At 34.5% G+C, this 17,257-nt stretch overlaps 1 protein-coding gene across 1 annotated transcript in view; it reads right to left on the bottom strand.

Moving 5' to 3' along the window:
• Positions 1-17,257, bottom strand: part of LOC106463778 (nose resistant to fluoxetine protein 6-like) — a 54,540-nt gene that overhangs the window by 1,530 nt on the left and 35,753 nt on the right. The window contains exons 9-14 of the mRNA XM_013923845.2: positions 16,119-16,284; positions 15,067-15,146; positions 14,636-14,782; positions 11,877-12,003; positions 10,278-10,452; positions 1,141-1,283 (exon numbers count right to left, since the gene is read on the bottom strand). Coding sequence (XP_013779299.1) covers positions 1,141-1,283; positions 10,278-10,452; positions 11,877-12,003; positions 14,636-14,782; positions 15,067-15,146; positions 16,119-16,284 — 838 coding nt within the window. The remainder of the gene's footprint in view (positions 1-1,140; positions 1,284-10,277; positions 10,453-11,876; positions 12,004-14,635; positions 14,783-15,066; positions 15,147-16,118; positions 16,285-17,257) is intronic.

Here is a 17,257-nt window from a genome sequence, read left to right as displayed (position 1 = left end):
GGACGTTGCTCAGTTTTTTCCTTGCTGTGTTTCCTGAACTGCACGATGATTCTGTTGACTGTCGAAAGCGGGATACCCAAATTCTGCGAAATTTGCCGCTGACTTATTCCACCATCTGCTTGACCAACTATCTTTCCTCTAACAAAAGCTGACAATTCGAGAGAACCTTGAGTTCTGGGCATGTTGTAGCATAAGATAATTAGTGTGCGGACCATTTTCATTTATATGGTGCTCTGTGAACAAAAATTAGTTTGCATAAATCAGTTAAATGGCGAAAAATTATGTGTCTATTTACTTGTGACCACTCAGTGTATACGGTGTCCGTCAGTAATTCTGAAGTTCAGCATTCCTTAAGCCTATCTGTCGAAAGCAGGTAAATAATTTCTGCCAATATCTGAATTGTAAACCTACAGACGTATCAGTGCTTTGTTCCTCTACTTTGTGATGTATACTTACCCCAACTTTACAAAAAAAAACAACAACAAAAAACATTACATTAGCCAGAAACAGAATGACAACGAACGCAGTTGTATATTATTTGAGAACATTTTTCTTACATCCGTGATCAAAATTTTACGCGACAGCAGTAATAAGGCTAAATAATATCCCTGTTTTACCAGTGGGATAAAGTGTCATTATATTTCAAGACGAATGATTAGTATATTATTAGTATGGATTAGCATTAGCAGACATTTGTAACTTAAATTGCGTAATTGTCCTGAGCCAATAAAATCTCTCTCATTTTTGTTTATAGAAATATAGACTTTTCAAACAATTGTTTTTGGTTTTAAGCTCAGTTATAACGGTAGATATGTTTTGATGCAAGTTTCAAAGGATATTAACATCGGCATTTTGAGTAGTTGTTTGGGTAATTTTTAACGGCAAATAAAACTTTCAGACATGAGGTACAATCCTTCGGAATCTATCCTCTAATAATAATGATATTTTTCACTTCTCTTTGGCACTGGCTATATAAGAGTTTCAGGATTGAAGAAACAAAGTTATTTTCTATTTTCGTCATTATATTATTCACTAGTTGGACATATATCCACATCTATTAAAAAAATCAGTTCATTTTCTTCCGGGTAGACACACTAAAGCATATCTGTACAACAAAGAAAGAAAATAATTTTTACTTACCAATGTTTGGTGTGAAAAATGGAGGAGTGAATTTCTGCTTTGAAAGTACCAAAACATTATCAATGGGTGTATCAAATAAGCACAATAAGACAGGCGACTTAGAGGAATCCAAAATCCCCAGGACAATATAGTGTTGATAAAACCTAATGGAGAAAAAATGAAAGTTTGTGGTCTTTAAATGATATAAAACTAAAAGATGATAAGACCTGGAATGAAAAATAAAACTTTAGAATGACGTGGATTCTACAAAACATCTTAAATATTAAATTGTGAGAGTTCTATAGTCGCCCTGACAAGGACTGTCATAAAGCCTCGATGAAGAAAAGTTTAGAGAAACTTAAGATATTCAATCAGTACGTTGCTCGAAAAACACTTGATAAAATTCAAACTGGTCCATAATTATTTTTGTAATAAATTTAAGTTAAAGTTTCGAAGAATTGAGGTATTTTAAAAATATGTTGCCACAAAAAATAAAACAAAACCGGCACACGAATAGGTGTCCTGAGAGGAGGGGGGGGTGTAGAACCTCCTTTGGAATAGCAATATAAATAATTGCAGATAATGAAGGAACTTCTTGATCGGTACATTGGGTCCTCTGTGAATCATGAGGAGCTTTGAATCCCACAGCAGGCGTGGGTATTTTGTGTTAATTGCAACTAAATGGCCAAGTTATTTGTCATTAGTTCTGTACATTATTACAGTAAATATATTGTTCAGTACACCAGTATTTTGCATTTGCTTTAAATAGAGCAGTACATCTTGTTTTTATACTACCATAAGTATATCAGTGAATTATTGTTCCAAGTGTCCTGTATTACTTCTCGTACTTCAGCTAAGCTCTTTGATTTCCGTTTGACCTTTTCAGTTTCCATTTAAGTCCATAAAGCCTTAATGATATCCATATCACGAATTTATGCAAGCCAAACTATGGTTGTGAGTGCTCCATCGGTCTCAGCCGCAAGTCAGAGATTTCACAATGCTAAAAATCGAGTTTATATACCAGCGGTGGGCACAGCACTGTGTAGCTTTGCGCTTAATAACAAACAAGCTTTTTCCTTGCAGGTTTTCCCATTTTCCTGAAAGAATGACAGTCAGAATATCATTAAGATGCAAACTACACTTGTATTGGTCTCCCAGCATGCTTAATTGTAGGTGTTGTATGTTGGTTACTATACTGTTCTCCTCCATGGGCAGGTGATTAGGGCGCTCGACCCGCAATCTGAGGGTCCTCGGTTCGAATCTCCGTCCCACCAAACATGCTCGCCTTTTCAGACGTGTAGAAGTTATAATGTGACGGTCAATCTCACTATTTGTTGGTAAAAGAGTAACCCAAGAGTTGGCGATAGGTGGTTATGAGTAGCTGCCTTCTCTCTAGTCTTACACTGCTAAATTAGGGAAGGCTAGCGCAAATAACCCTCGTGTAGCTTTGCGAGAAATTCAAAACAAAACAAACAGACTGTTCTCCTCTCTGCTATTGAATAAACTATTATGCATTGTTTTCAAACAATTTTAATTTTGATTCATCTTCAAAGAACACCCTCCCCCAACTTTGCTCATCCCAGTGTTTGAAATCTGATGCCCATTTCAGCCTTTTGGTTTGATTTTCTCCCAAAAGCAGTGACACGATCTCTACTGGATTGTTGTGTATCGCGTAAAGAGCATACTCCGAATTACTTAACATCACTTTTAAAGAGTTTAAGCTTTCTACTTCGATCGCTTCTGTTATCAGCAATAATAGTTACACGTACGCTCTTCAGTGTTTCCATAGAGTTCCTATTAAAACATGAAACTTTGCTTCAAACTGTCGCATACAGTAGCCTTAGCCAGCCAAAACATTGTTTTCTACACTACTTATTAGTGTGACATTTCTCCCCTTGGAAACATAATGCATTTACCATACTACTACCGGTAATATTGTTACTGACTATACATTTATATACATTATGCTGGCGTGGCACAGTATGATTAGATTGATGGCAGTCAATCACAGTGTAAACTATCAACATATTATTGGATTCTGGTGCAGTTCATTTTCACACAATAGAAAGGAGGCAATCCCATAATATTAGCATTTTATAGACATTTTATTCATTGTTTCAATAATTATATCCAACACTGTATATCACAGTGGGCGTTAACGTAACAAAGACAAGAATGTATTAACGTCAAACAATGTACGAGAGTATTATAATAATAGGTAAATACACAGTGCAGTGTAAAGTAATTTACACTAACAGAAAAACACCGAATTTAAACGGAAATTAGACTTTTTCACATGTCCTCTTCAGTCCAACACACAAACGTTGGACTGAAGAGGATCTTTGAAATGTTCATTTTCCGAAAATAATTCATCCATAAATTCCGGGAGGAAAGCAAAAGAGCCCCATTCGTCAGTTGCTCAAGGTTTGTTTGTATTTAGAGCAAACCAACACAATGGGCTATCTGCGCTCTCTCCATCGTGGGAATCGACCTCCGGATTGTAGAGTTGTGAGTCCGTGAACTTCCCCTTACTCATCTAGGGACAGAATTGCTCTAGACTAGAAATATTACACTCACTAACATATACATAAAAAATTGATTCATTAAACAGCTACCTTTCGACAGACATATTTTTCTCAAGCCCATTTTACTCTGTAATCGCTTGTAGTGCCATGAAGTATAATATATTTATCAATCAGAACCGTTTCTCTCTGTCTCGCAATATGTGAACTACGAATTTTTGGGAAAAGTAAAATGTTTTCGAGGAATAGTCGCCCTATCCAAGCCTTTTTTCTTTCTTTTTGAGAAACGTTTGGTCAATGGGATGTGTTTATAGGAAATTGCTAATATTAATATATATATGTAGAAAGTACGAAGTTGAAATATTCATGTTCTTGTTTGTTCCTCATAACCCTCTGGCTTTTCTGTAGTTATTACAGCTGATGTATGAACTCCGAAACGAGCTTCGTCATCAACAGTTTATATATCTTGTAAAAATTAAGGTTCCACTTTGCTACCCTCTCCCAAGATCTTGTTGAAATGACATCATTGCACTAAGAGGAGAAGAAATTTTGTGATAATGAAACTTACACCACGTGAAAACAGGTGGGGGTCTTACCCTGACATACCCTTCGCTCTTAGCATTATAGTGTTTGGAAGAGAGAAATAGTTACGGATAGCATGTCACAAATCGCAATATCTGATCAGGTGTATGTTCGTTTATGTTAAAACGCAAAGCTACACAATGGACTATTTGGGTTCTGTTCACTGCGTGGGTTCAAACCCCGGATTATAGCACTGATTGTTAAAATATATATAAGTAGCATACTGAGAAAACACCACGAATTGTATCGTATAACTACTCCTGTTGGCTTTGTTTTTGTTTGTTTAAGGCAGAGCTATTAAGGCTACCTCTGTCGTCCCTAATTTTGAACTACTGATCACAGGGTAGACAACGGCCGGCATCACCAACCGTCAATTCTTGGGCCACTTTATAGGATTGACCTTCACATTATAACATTCCCACAACTTAAAGGTCAAGCATGTTCAATACTAACCACCGGGCCTTTTTATTTTATAAGATTGGAATATTAAAACCAATAGTGCCTTTACTATGCAATGTAAAGTAGGTTTTATAGTTTGTCACTGACACCAATATTTCAGCCAAGCAAATAAAATTAAACAATATAAATTATATATAACATGATTATGAATAAATGAAACGACTGTGAACTCCATAGAATATTTAGGATTGTAAGTCAGCAGACATACCATTGTGCCACTGGGGGCGCCCCAGTAACGGGAAAAAGTTTAAATTACTCTATCAATTTAAATTATTTCATGGACTTTAAAAAGGTTAATTGTGTTGCACTCTTGGTTTCACTCAGATACAAACTCTGAGCTACATATACCACTCACCGCAGAAACCGGGTTTCGATACCAGTGGTGGGCAGAGCACAGATAGCTCATTGTGTAGCTTTGTGTTTAATTACAAACAAAATCCGTCACTGGGGACGGATACTTTTCCTAGATTAACCTAAACTTTTCCCGTCACTGGGGATGGGTACTTTTCCTTGTATAATATAAACGTTATTGTTATATAAAGAAAAAAATAGCTTACGTAATAAAAGGAAAGTCTATACAGGAAAGTTACATAAAATTCAGAAAACTGTATAAGTAATGTTTAAGCTAATAACTACCAGAAATTTAGTAAAATTTAACTCCTTAAACCCGAACGGACGTTCCTAGCGTCAGATAGCATTTATATTTTTTTGGCTGAAAACTAAGCCAAAGTATGTTACTATCCACCTCTTATAAATAGACGAGAAGTTCCATGAAGTATTGTCGTTTGTTTCTGTTCAACAAGTTGGGTTAGAAGACCTATTTTTTCAGTGTTTTCTTGTGAATTCTAACATTTTGTTTACATCAACTGTAAAACAAAGATGGTGAACGGAAAGAGGCCACCGAAACGTTTTACTACGGAACAAACAATGAGTCTGTTCAATCGGTTGGAGGGAGTGAGAACAATGGTGATTCTGATCTTGAATTTGACTTTGGAAGAGACTCTTGTGATGAAAGCTACTCAGAACAGTCCTCGAGACCCAGTTCCATTGCTTCTCAATCAGATTATCAGAGGGGCATCGCCCCAACCAGGACCTAGTGGTACAAACAGGCCACGAAAACGAGACCCAGCTAGACCTGATCCACCCCCTAAATCTACGTCCACTATCACAGCCAGAGATAATGATTGGGCTGATTTATATCTGCAAGATAGGTCAGCAACAAGTAATTCCTTTGAGTTTTGCCGAAGAACAGACGTGATCCTGATGTACACTCCGACATCAATGATAAGTCAATGCCTCTCGACTGGTTCAGAGCTTTGTTTACAGAAGATGTAAGTAATGCTCTCATCACTGCTATGAGCGAGTACACCAAAGCACAAGTTACAAAGTAAACGCCTGGTTGGAGACGGTCGAAGCATTTGAACTGGACTCCCATTACCAACCATGAGCTGTTGAAGTTTCTTGCGATGGCAACATTAATGGGCACCGACAAACGAATGAACATTCGAGACTACTTCGCCCCCACCACTCTCTCTACACATCCTTCTATCACCAAATGTTCAACAGGGTAAGGTTTGAAGCTATTTACTCAACAAAATTTCATGTGGGTACCCCTGATGCTGAAGGAAAAACAAAATTAAGAAAATTGAAATTTTATAAAGTATGGTGATAATTATTAGGACGTCATGAAAACATTTCCGGTAGAACTCCCAAAATATTATAGGTTCAAAAGAGTTAAGAGAGCGATCATCCATTGTACTTGCTTATTGTTGGTTTATATTTTTCTACAAGAAGTGATTCCTTGATTTTCTGATTTAATAAATCGACGGATCTTGCAAGAATTTTAATCGTCTCTGGTATATCATGATTCAAGTTATAATGTTCAGCCAATGCACTTTTTCCACTTCTGCTTTATTTATGTACTGAATGAACATCCCCGAAAACTTGAAGTCACAGAAAACAACTTATAAAAGTGGTTATTACAAACAACTAATACAATTTTTTAAAAAGAAATAGGCAATAGACTCAACAATTTATTTTTTTATTTTCACAAAATCGTGTGCAAAATAAATCTTCTGATGGTAGAACTAATTCAAAATCAATGGTTTCTTAAAATGGAAATACTGAAATTTATACCTCTGAAGTAGTAATAAAAGAATGATTTTATTTTCAGTCTGACATAGTTAATCTCTTTGAGAAAAGTCCGAACTATGTTCTTCCTATTAAACTTGATGACATCAACAAAATAATTAAATTAGATGTCTTTCCTACAAAAAATCTTATATAGTTTTGGATAGAAAATTAAAAGCAGTGAATCAAGTAATACTGATACCAATCTGAATAATATCCATGAAATAAGAGATAGTGATCTTAACGGGAAATTATTAAACTGAACAACACGTAATGATAATGCCTCATCTTCACAACTCTCTAGGAGACAAGCCAAAGTCTCCTCCAAATCACCTAGATAATATTGTATGTAAAGAACAGACAGACAGTCTAAAAATAAAGATACAAAACATTTTATATGATTTTAAAGACACTCAGTGAAACATAACGTTCGAAGAACAGGAAAGATTTAAATAATATAAAGCATGACGACGATACTATGATTAAGATTTCTGATAAAAGCAGTTGTTTTGAAGAAACAGTCCTACGTAGATAAAATATAGATCATCCACAAGACACTAACAGTTACGTTAAACTCAATCAGAACTCGAAAAGCCAAATAGAAACTAAAATATGTATATGACATACCCAATCAAAACAAACTCGAACATTCCAGCTTTTCTGATTCAATAAATAAAATCTTCATACTCGCGAATACCAGAATCTTATGGTCTCCCAAGGACGCATAAACCCAGTTTCCTTGTAAGACCCATTGTTTCAGCGTGTGAATCATCCACAGAAAATTTATCCTGGTTAAATTGAAAAACTTGAACATGGTCTTTTGGCTCTGGTACTTAGCCACTTACATAGTACCCAAGATTTTTTACAGAAGCTCCAAATGATCAGCTAAACCTACAGTCAGGCAGTATTGTGTTTAGTTTTGACGTGATTGCCTTATCTCCATACATTCGTATTGAAGAAGTGTTAACATCTATCATCAAACTATTAAAAGAAAACCCAAATGCCAGATATCATCTGGAATTATCGATTGATTTAATGGAAGGGACCAATCGTCGTACTCTTCCTGACAGTTATGGCCGTCTCGGAACTGATATTTAACAACAAATCCAAGGTATAGTTATGGGTAATAAGGTTGTGATAGTTGTTTCTTTTGTGTACATGCACATTCTTGAAAGAAAAAAGCGCCACCTGATTAGAAACAAAAACTAACATTGGTTCTAAAGTCTGGTATTGTTACGAACACCTAATTGATTTACACAACCACTTCAATCAACTACACCTCAGAATTAACTTCACTCTTGAAACCTCGATCAATACGTCCAAACTTGCTTTTCGAGACATTCTGTAATGAAAGATGAAAAATATACACATTTGTACACAGCAGAATAGCATAAGAAATCGGTAATTCTACACTTTGAATCAAACCATCCTCCTTCTGTAAAGAAGGAATGATTATGGAGCACCTACATAGGATACACAGAATATACTCAGACGCAGAAACACAGTATGACAAAATGGCTGACCTTACACAAATTCTTCTACAACACAGCTTTCCGAATGCCTACATAATATATTTTCAACAACTTGAAGAAAAAATATGAAATTTGTTGAGTGTGAAATATACTCAACAAATAACAAGAAAAACAGAACCATACGAATTCTCAAGCTACATGGACGATACCTGACGTCAGCAATGAACTAACCAAGCAATTACACAAAGCTGTAAAAAATCCAGTCTCTTACTTAGAGTAATACAGAAACCAAGTGTGGCTTCAAAACATACTACTACTAGATCTGCTTTCATACTGACTACACACTTCAAAATGATAGTACTGTTTTGTTAACTCTTAAAATGTGAGATGAATTTATTTAACAAATAATGTCATGTACTATATAAAATAAATACAATGTAAGATCATCTACACTGGGGAAACTGCGAGACTCTTCCATGAACGCATCAATGAACATACCTGGGACATAAGCAAAATAGAGATGGGAATAAAGTGCAGTAGCTAAACATTATATCTTGAATCATGGTATACCAAAGACATGTAAAATCTCACAAGATTCAACGATATCTTATATCGGAAAATTAGAGAACCACTTCTAATTGAAAATGTAAACCAATAATGAACAAATATAACAGACTGCCCCTCTCTTTAATTTTACTAAGTTGCTTTTAAATGATAACTTAAACATTACTTGCTCAATTTCCTTAATTTTATTTAACTTTCCTATAGAGGCTTCCTTTTTACCATGCAAGTTATTTTTTCTTTATAATATATATAATAAAAACCACTGTATGTTCGTAACGCTCCCTTTGTTTGTAACGCTCGATTCTCTGTTGGTAACGTTCAAATTGGCTCAGTGGTTTGTTTCAAGCGAAAGTCTTGAGTTCAAATCCCTGTGGAGTGGGTATTTTTTATAACTTTTCTTTAATTATTAACTCATCATGTTTAGACTACGATATTACAATATTAGGAAAAAACACCATAACATGATAGTTAATATTAAGGATTTGAATTATTTGTTTGGATTTGAGTATGAAGACTGGGTGTCACAGTGGTTGTAGCGTACGACTATTATGTGAAAGTCTCGCGTTCTGATCCCAACCAAATCTGGATTTTATGTTTTTTCTTATTATATTTATTTTGTTATATATTTCTTATTATACCTACAAAAAGTTCTTGAAATATTCAGACAATTATAGATTAAGTCAGGGATAACATCATCACATAATAAATACCAGTGACTGTATGTTTCAAAAACAACTTAAATATATTTTCAACCCAATAGATTATTGATGTTTTTCACTTTAGGTAAGAAAATTTTAAAAATTTAGTTAAAACATTTATAAGCAATTTTTAAGAAAAGTTATATCTTCGTGCACTTTTCCTTTACAATAAAATTCATTGCCTTTGTCGTTGCAATTAATAAATCGTAGGTTCAGATATTTAACTAAGAATATTTCTCCGAAAACCAGTTTTTTGTGTGATTCAATCCATAAGGCTTTTTAAAGTGGTATATATCAATCAAAATTATAATCAAGGGCCACTTACAAGAGACGACCAAATATTTAAAAAAAAAATTATTTTCGTGAAATACTAGAAAAAATGATCAACATTCTTAATACATACATTGTTACTATAATATAATTAATTTTTAGAAAACACCCTTATAAAAATTTATTTAGATTTTATTTTCAGAAAAAAAAATTAATCAGCATTTACTATCACATGACGGGCAGTCAACTAGTGCAATTCGTCTGAGTAATAGAATTCATTACAGAAATTGTATGTTTCTGATGAAGGCGTAAAGCCCAAACGTTGAACAAATAAAACAACTCTAAAAGATTCTCTGAAGTTCACGGTTCGTTTCATTTATTCATAATTATGTGTACTATAATCCAGCCAGTATAACGTAATTTGAAATATGAAAAACTATTTATAATTTCTTTAAACCTACCTCCATGACCTGTCACACAGGCAAAAATCAACCATGCTAAACCAACTGCCCACATGGTACGTGACACTGAGAAGTAAAAGGCACTGACTTTGACCCCTGGATTAGCATGGTACATACCGTATAGAATACTCATACATATTCCTGTAGCTAGCAACCAGCCGAGAAGAACCAGCCACTAGAAACAGTTCAAGTCAGTATAGTTTAATACACAAAAAATGAACCAACTTTCGCAAACATTAATTGTTATATTAACTACAATGCCTTGTATATTGAAAAATCTAATGTTAGAAATAGTAAGTGTAAAAAGTAAACACACTTATAATTTCAAACTGTAGAAGCAACGTAATTGTTTAATTAAACACATGCATATATCAAAAGAAAACACTGAGAAGGATAAAAACAATGTTAAGAATATTTTATTACAATTTATAGCTTTTACAGCTAATGAGATTTGTTTTTAGAATACATCAATAGACCAACAATGGAAAGATTAGTAAAGCCAACCATGGATTCATTAATAAAACAATGCATGAGAACATCAGTATTGTCAATCTTGGCTATATCAATAAACCAACCATTAATAAATTAATAAAGCCACCCATGTGTACGTTAGTAAAACCTATTATAGATACGTCAGTAAAGCCAATCACGGACACGTTAATAAAGCTAACCATGAATAATTTAATAAAAGTAAAATTTTAATTATAATCTACAGTTTGATACCAAACTTATTGACATACATTCATGAAACAGTAGCTCAATAAAATTTTGAATGCGAGTCAACAAATGACATAGCCTTTCACATGTGACCCATCTCGAAAGGGTTAACAGAAGGTATCAGCAAATTGAGTTGCTCTTGTCTGATCAAATAGTGGGATATGACCATAACCGTTATAATGCACCCACAGAGTAAATACAGATTTCTGTCTTTGCAATGATGGGATGCAAACAATGGACCTACAGATTGATAGTCGGGCTTGATAACCACGTTCTTCCACCTGCCTAAACGCAATTATTAGACATGATTAAAATATGCTTCGGTTGACTTAAAATAATTTATTGTTTTTCATTAATTTCGTTACTTTAAAATGAAACAGAAGTCATGAAAAGTCAGTTTGGTAAGAATACTCAGTCTCTACACAATATTAGAACAGTTTGTTAACGCTTCCAACTATGCAAAGCAAACTAAGACGACATTATCTAGACACATAGTATAAAGCCCGTTGCCAGGAGTTTTTATTATTACTTTTCAGACCGAACTTGATCACTTGGAGGATTAGAAATTTTGTTACTTTAAAAATCATCTTAATGTGACTCAATCTTAATTTCTCTTATTGGACTTCATATAATGGTATATATTTTATACTAACACACATAAATTGTAAACAATTTTATTTTAAGGGACAAATCTCTGTGCACAATGCAATCATTATTCTTAATAATACAATATTGAAATGTCATGCTGATATAATTACTAAACCATTGTTCTAGGTAAATTAAACGAGGCGGTCGATAAAGGGTTAGAAAACAGCAAAAAATGCTTTTTTTCTTGGCTATGGGCCTGTTTGGTATAAAACCAGTGACTATGTACTATTATACCTTGTTAAGGAAATTTTTCTTCTGTCCTAATCTGTACAGTACGTATCCGAGTAAAATGCCGACTAGATAAGCACCAATCCGACACCAGGGTGTTTGGTAGATTGTATTGAAGTAGGCTTCTGCAAGACTAAAGAAGCTTTAAAATAAGACTACTTTGTTATTCTATTCCACCACGAAATATAATAGAAAGTTTCCATTGAATACGATTTAAGAAGAAATATCTATAGAAAATGTTTGTGTTTGGTTATCGGAGATATTAAGCTTGGGTAAACAAATATACATATAAATCAATAAAGTACAATATAATTAAAAATCAATAACGAGCATCATTAGTTTGCTAAATTATGTAATTCACATTTTAATGACTCTGGTATTATGCGAAATGGCATTATTGTATTATTGTCGAATTTTTATATGACCACTTAAGTTAAAATTTTCAACTATTAGTTGAACAAACATTTTACGAGCCTAAGACTGAAGTTTTAGCTGAATAACTAAATATTCTGAATTTTTGTTTTGGCATGAAACAGTGTGAACAGTTTGGTGTAGGTAAAGAAGATCCACACTAAAGTGTAACTCAAATAAAATAAACATATAAAGCACGTTTGGTTAACATTCCCCATCATCCATCTAGTGGGATTGATGAGTATATAAACATAGCTCGAAGCGACAGTGGTCCTAATATGATCAATACATCTAAATTCATATAGAGCCCAGAGTTTAACGCGATTGCGCGGTCGCAGCATGTTTTGAATAATTTACATATGAGTGTATAAACAATAGTTGAATACCCAGTCAAAGTCTGAATTTCTAGACTAAGTAATCTCAAATCTAGGCCATTCTTGTTAGAGTTATAACTTTGACTTAGGGCTTGTTCACATTGTTGTTGTTTTTTTTTTAGTACGGTTCGGTTCTTTTGAAGAACAACGTGAACAACAGAGTTCGAATCAAACCGAAATGAGTCCACTAGAAGAGATGGTCTCGGTTCGTTTGATGTTAAAATTGGAAGGTCATAGTGAGTGCTAATAAAACATGAAAGTGAAGTATGAACACGAATTTCAGTTCATTTCCAAACGATTGTTTGTTTGTTGTGGATTTCGCGCAAAGCTACACGAGGGCTATTTTCTCTAGTCGTCCTTACTTTAGCAGTGTAATACTAGAGGGAAGACAGCTAGTCATCACCACACACCGCCAACTCTTGGGCTACTCTTTTACCAACGAATAGTGGGATTGACCGTCACAATATAACGTCCCCACGGCTGAAAGGGTGAGCATGTTTGTTGTGACAGGGATTCGAACCCGCGACCCGCAGATTGCGAGTCGAGCTCCCTAACCACCTAGCCATGCCGGGCCATTTCCAAACGAACTCGGCACGTTTGTACACAAAGCAAGTGCGAACAATTAGCCCACTCATCATAGCAAACGAATAGAATTGAGGCCGTTAGAAACGAACCAAGTGTGAATATTGCCTCAGTTACAACATCTTTATTTCTTGTTGCTTCGCGAGTGGCGCTCGCTAGCCAGACAGTGAATAATCAGTGGCCTGTCAAAAGGCCTCTAAAGTTTAAAAGTGTTTATTATTGTTATTTAATAAAAATAATAGTGTTAAAAACTGTTGATAGCATAATTATCTTAATCATGCCTAACTTTCTTTTACATGTTCATTGTTTTACGCTGTTTACTTTAGATAAGGGTTGCATAACTTTATTTTTGACGTATAAAAATCGGAGCCCTGAACATAAACAAATATTATTGTTGCATGTTTCGCCTCTTGTAGTTTCATGATGATAAACTAAACTAAACTATGTACTCTCTTTAGTTTAACAAAACTGTTCACGTTACCCTACCTGAATACTTGGAAACGTTTGATCACAACTTCACTTTAACTGTAACAGCTTTTGAAATACATTGCTTAAAAATTAGCGCCCAAGAACAAGTGTTGAATTATCTTATTTTAGGGCTGAGATTGGCCTGTAGTTAACATTTCGGGCTACGTATCTGTGGTTAGAAGTTTCGAGTACACGATATGCCTCTGAAAACACTCTGCACTTCCAACTGCAAAAAGGATAAGTCATTCTGCTATTCTGTTAAGAGTAGCCATATAGGCGGTGGGTGTTACTGATAAGCTTCCCTCCTTCTGGTGTGTTGTTCTAAATTGAGTACAGTTACGTCTGAGCCTTAAGGACTCTGACTTTTTGTATCGCTTAAGGTGTTGTTCAAGTTAGAAATATTTAAAAGAAACAAAACAAAATTCATGCATGAGTTTCAACTGTGCCCTCGGATCTTTAGGTCAATCTACATGTCATCTCATTTCTAAAAAAAATAAGGTCATCATACATGCGCAGAAGTAACTGAAAAGTATTTTTTTCACCTTGGTGGAGTTTGTTTGTTTGTTTGTGTTTAATTATGCACAAAGCTACACAAGGGCTATCTGTGCTCTGCCCACCACGGGTATCGAAACCCGGATTCTAGCGTTGTAAGTCCGCAGACATACCGCTGTGCCACTGGAGGGCCATGGTGGAGTTAAACGTCTTCGTATACATGCATAGATCTTTAGGAACCAAAACCATTATTTTCAGTATTTCATTTTTTCTCATCAAATTTCACATTTTCTTCACATAGTAGCCACGGATATTTATTGTATGTTGTGATTTTCTAAATACTGCGAATGTCTATAGCATGCCTATAGTTAATTGAAATGTTTGAAATTATCTTAATTTAAATTTAATGCTGAAATAATAATTTTTAATATTTCTTACGCTGCTAACTGTAACTTCTCATTGGGTCCAGACTCCCCTCCACGTGGTGGTGAAGCGACGAATCCGTGTTTGATGGACAATACTCCCGTTATTGTACTAGAGCTCAGAATCGCCGCACAGGTAAGAATGACCCCTAAAACTGGCTGACTACAAATATTGAAAATAACCAAACTATACCTATTCTCTTTATATAAAAATCAATAATAAATAGAAAAACGGGATGACTATAGTACAGTCGTTAGTTAAATGTTCAACAATATGCTATACTTAGAAAACAAATAACAGTGGTTTAAAATTGTTAAAAGCAATAACAAAGTCACGTTATGATACACTAGGTACAATTTTTTAAAGTTCCTTATGATGTTTGTATATCACTATGAATAAAACTACTTGTATGAAACATCTGGTCCACTGTGAACTGAAGAACTTACTAGAAAATGGAGACAAGGAATATGGGAGAAACCAGATACATTTGCATGTCGTTTGCCAGGTACCAGGTTGGACCTAGACACTAAACAGACAAAACAACCAAACAAATGAACCTCTATAAATACAAAAGACTACTTTAAAACAATAAGGGTAAAAAAATGTGGTAATGTTTTTGCAATATGTAATTCTAAGTTAATCCATCCCTAAAAGTTTCTTAAAACCAAAACGTGCAGTTTTTTTATGGAGAAACATCCATATTCAAGCTATTCCTTTACTCACTCACATATTCCAATTAATCTTAACATTATAATGATAAAATAATAAGCATATAACATATCTAATGTAGTCTTTCTGTTGAAGTGTCACGATGTAATAGATACACAATATACCTAACGCAGCCTCTCTATTGAAATATTACAATATACTAAATGCACAGCATATCTAACATTTTTCTTTTAAGTGATTACAGCTTCCGTTAATATCTCTTTGCCACCCCTGTTAACTTGACACCGTCTACATATATTTCCCTGATCATTATTATTATTAAATTACTATTTTATCATTCATCGCGTGTGTTTATTACATTTCTGTGTCCTTTTAACTTCTGAATTCCAATTTCTATTACTTTAATACTTGTTTTCCCTTTTTTAAATTGTTTATAGAACCGCTTCAACAATGTTCCTTCTAACAATATTTTTGTTAACGTGCTACACGTAGTACGTGCGTAATTTAGAATATTTTTATATTCTAACCAACCAACGATTCTGTCTAAGCCTTTTTTAAACTGCCTGACGAAGGGCGATTGCCCGAAACGTTGCAAATAAATATAAAGTTTTTGTCGTAGACGTGTATTTTACCAATTTTGAACCCTTTTTTTTCATTATTTCATTATTTTTCCACGTCTTTCCTACTGTGTGTTATATCTAACATAGTCTCTCTCTCTGCAGAAGTGTCACGTTATAATAGATACACGGCATATTTAACATGGTTTCTCTGCTGAATATCTAACATGTGGCTGTAGAAATATGATGTTATGATATATAAGTTATCTAACCTGTTCTCCCTGTTTATTGAAGTTGTTAATATACAACAAGTTGTACCACCAGTTGTTTTTACACTTCTCTCCATCATATCCATCCTCTGACCAAAAGGGTCCCGAACTCAGGTGTTTCCAGAGAACTGCATCGAACGCTAAGACCATCATATAAACTGGCGTTAACCTAAAAGAAAATGGGATAAAATAAAACACAAATAAATGTCTTACTGGATGTTTGAAGACTGTTATGAAGTTCGATGTAAGGCACATCGGATGAAGGAAGTTGACAGAGGTGAGAAAGCGACAGATTTTTGTCAGTCCCTAAGTGATCAGGGAATTACAACACTATGTCTTTAGAAAACTATTGGAGAAAATGGTAGCTTTTATTGTTTAGCCGCCGTGGAATCTATAGAACACAATGTGATTGTGAGACGTTGTATTACAATATAAGGGGACCAGGTATTTTCGGGTTGGTTTTTGAAAAGGGGATATGATAACATATAATATAAAAAACAGGCGTTTAAACAGACGAGAAAAGACCAAAGACGTAAGAGAGAAAGAATTAAAATAGAGACAGAGGAGAAAGGAGGAGTAATATGTTGCTAGTAAGAAACAAAACCTAGTTTGAAATATATGTTATCCATTATAGCAATAAACATCAGTTTGTTACGTTTAAACTGGTATTAGTCAATTCCTGAAAAGAATATATATACAACCTTGGTAAAGTTGAAAGTGAAGTACAAGTATAGCACGGTCTGCAACAAAGTGGTATCAGTATGTACCACCTTGGTAAAGTTGAAAGTGAAGTACAAGTATAGCACGGTCTGCAACAAAGTGGTATCAATGTGTACCACCTTGGTAAAGTTGAAAGTGAAGTACAAGTATAGCACGATCTGGAACAAAGTGGTATCAATGTGTACCACCTTGGTAAAGTTGAAAGTGAAGTTCCAATATAGCACGGTCTGCAACAAAGTGGTATCAATATGTACCAAAACTACGGTGACTTCATGCTTTATGTGTGTCAATGAGAAATAAAGTCTGCTAATATATACACATTTTATTTTTTAAAGTTATATCTGAGAATAAAATTCACGTATAAGTTACAATTGTGCAAGATCAGTGAGTGATACGCAAATATATTGGTGTAGCCAGTTTCT

The sequence above is a fragment of the Limulus polyphemus genome, unplaced genomic scaffold (genome assembly GCF_000517525.1).
Source record: "Limulus polyphemus unplaced genomic scaffold, Limulus_polyphemus-2.1.2 Scaffold1479, whole genome shotgun sequence".
Lineage (NCBI taxonomy): Eukaryota > Metazoa > Arthropoda > Merostomata > Xiphosura > Limulidae > Limulus > Limulus polyphemus.
The sequence above is the reverse complement of the archived record's forward strand: the minus strand, read 5'-3'. Positions and strand labels throughout refer to the sequence as shown.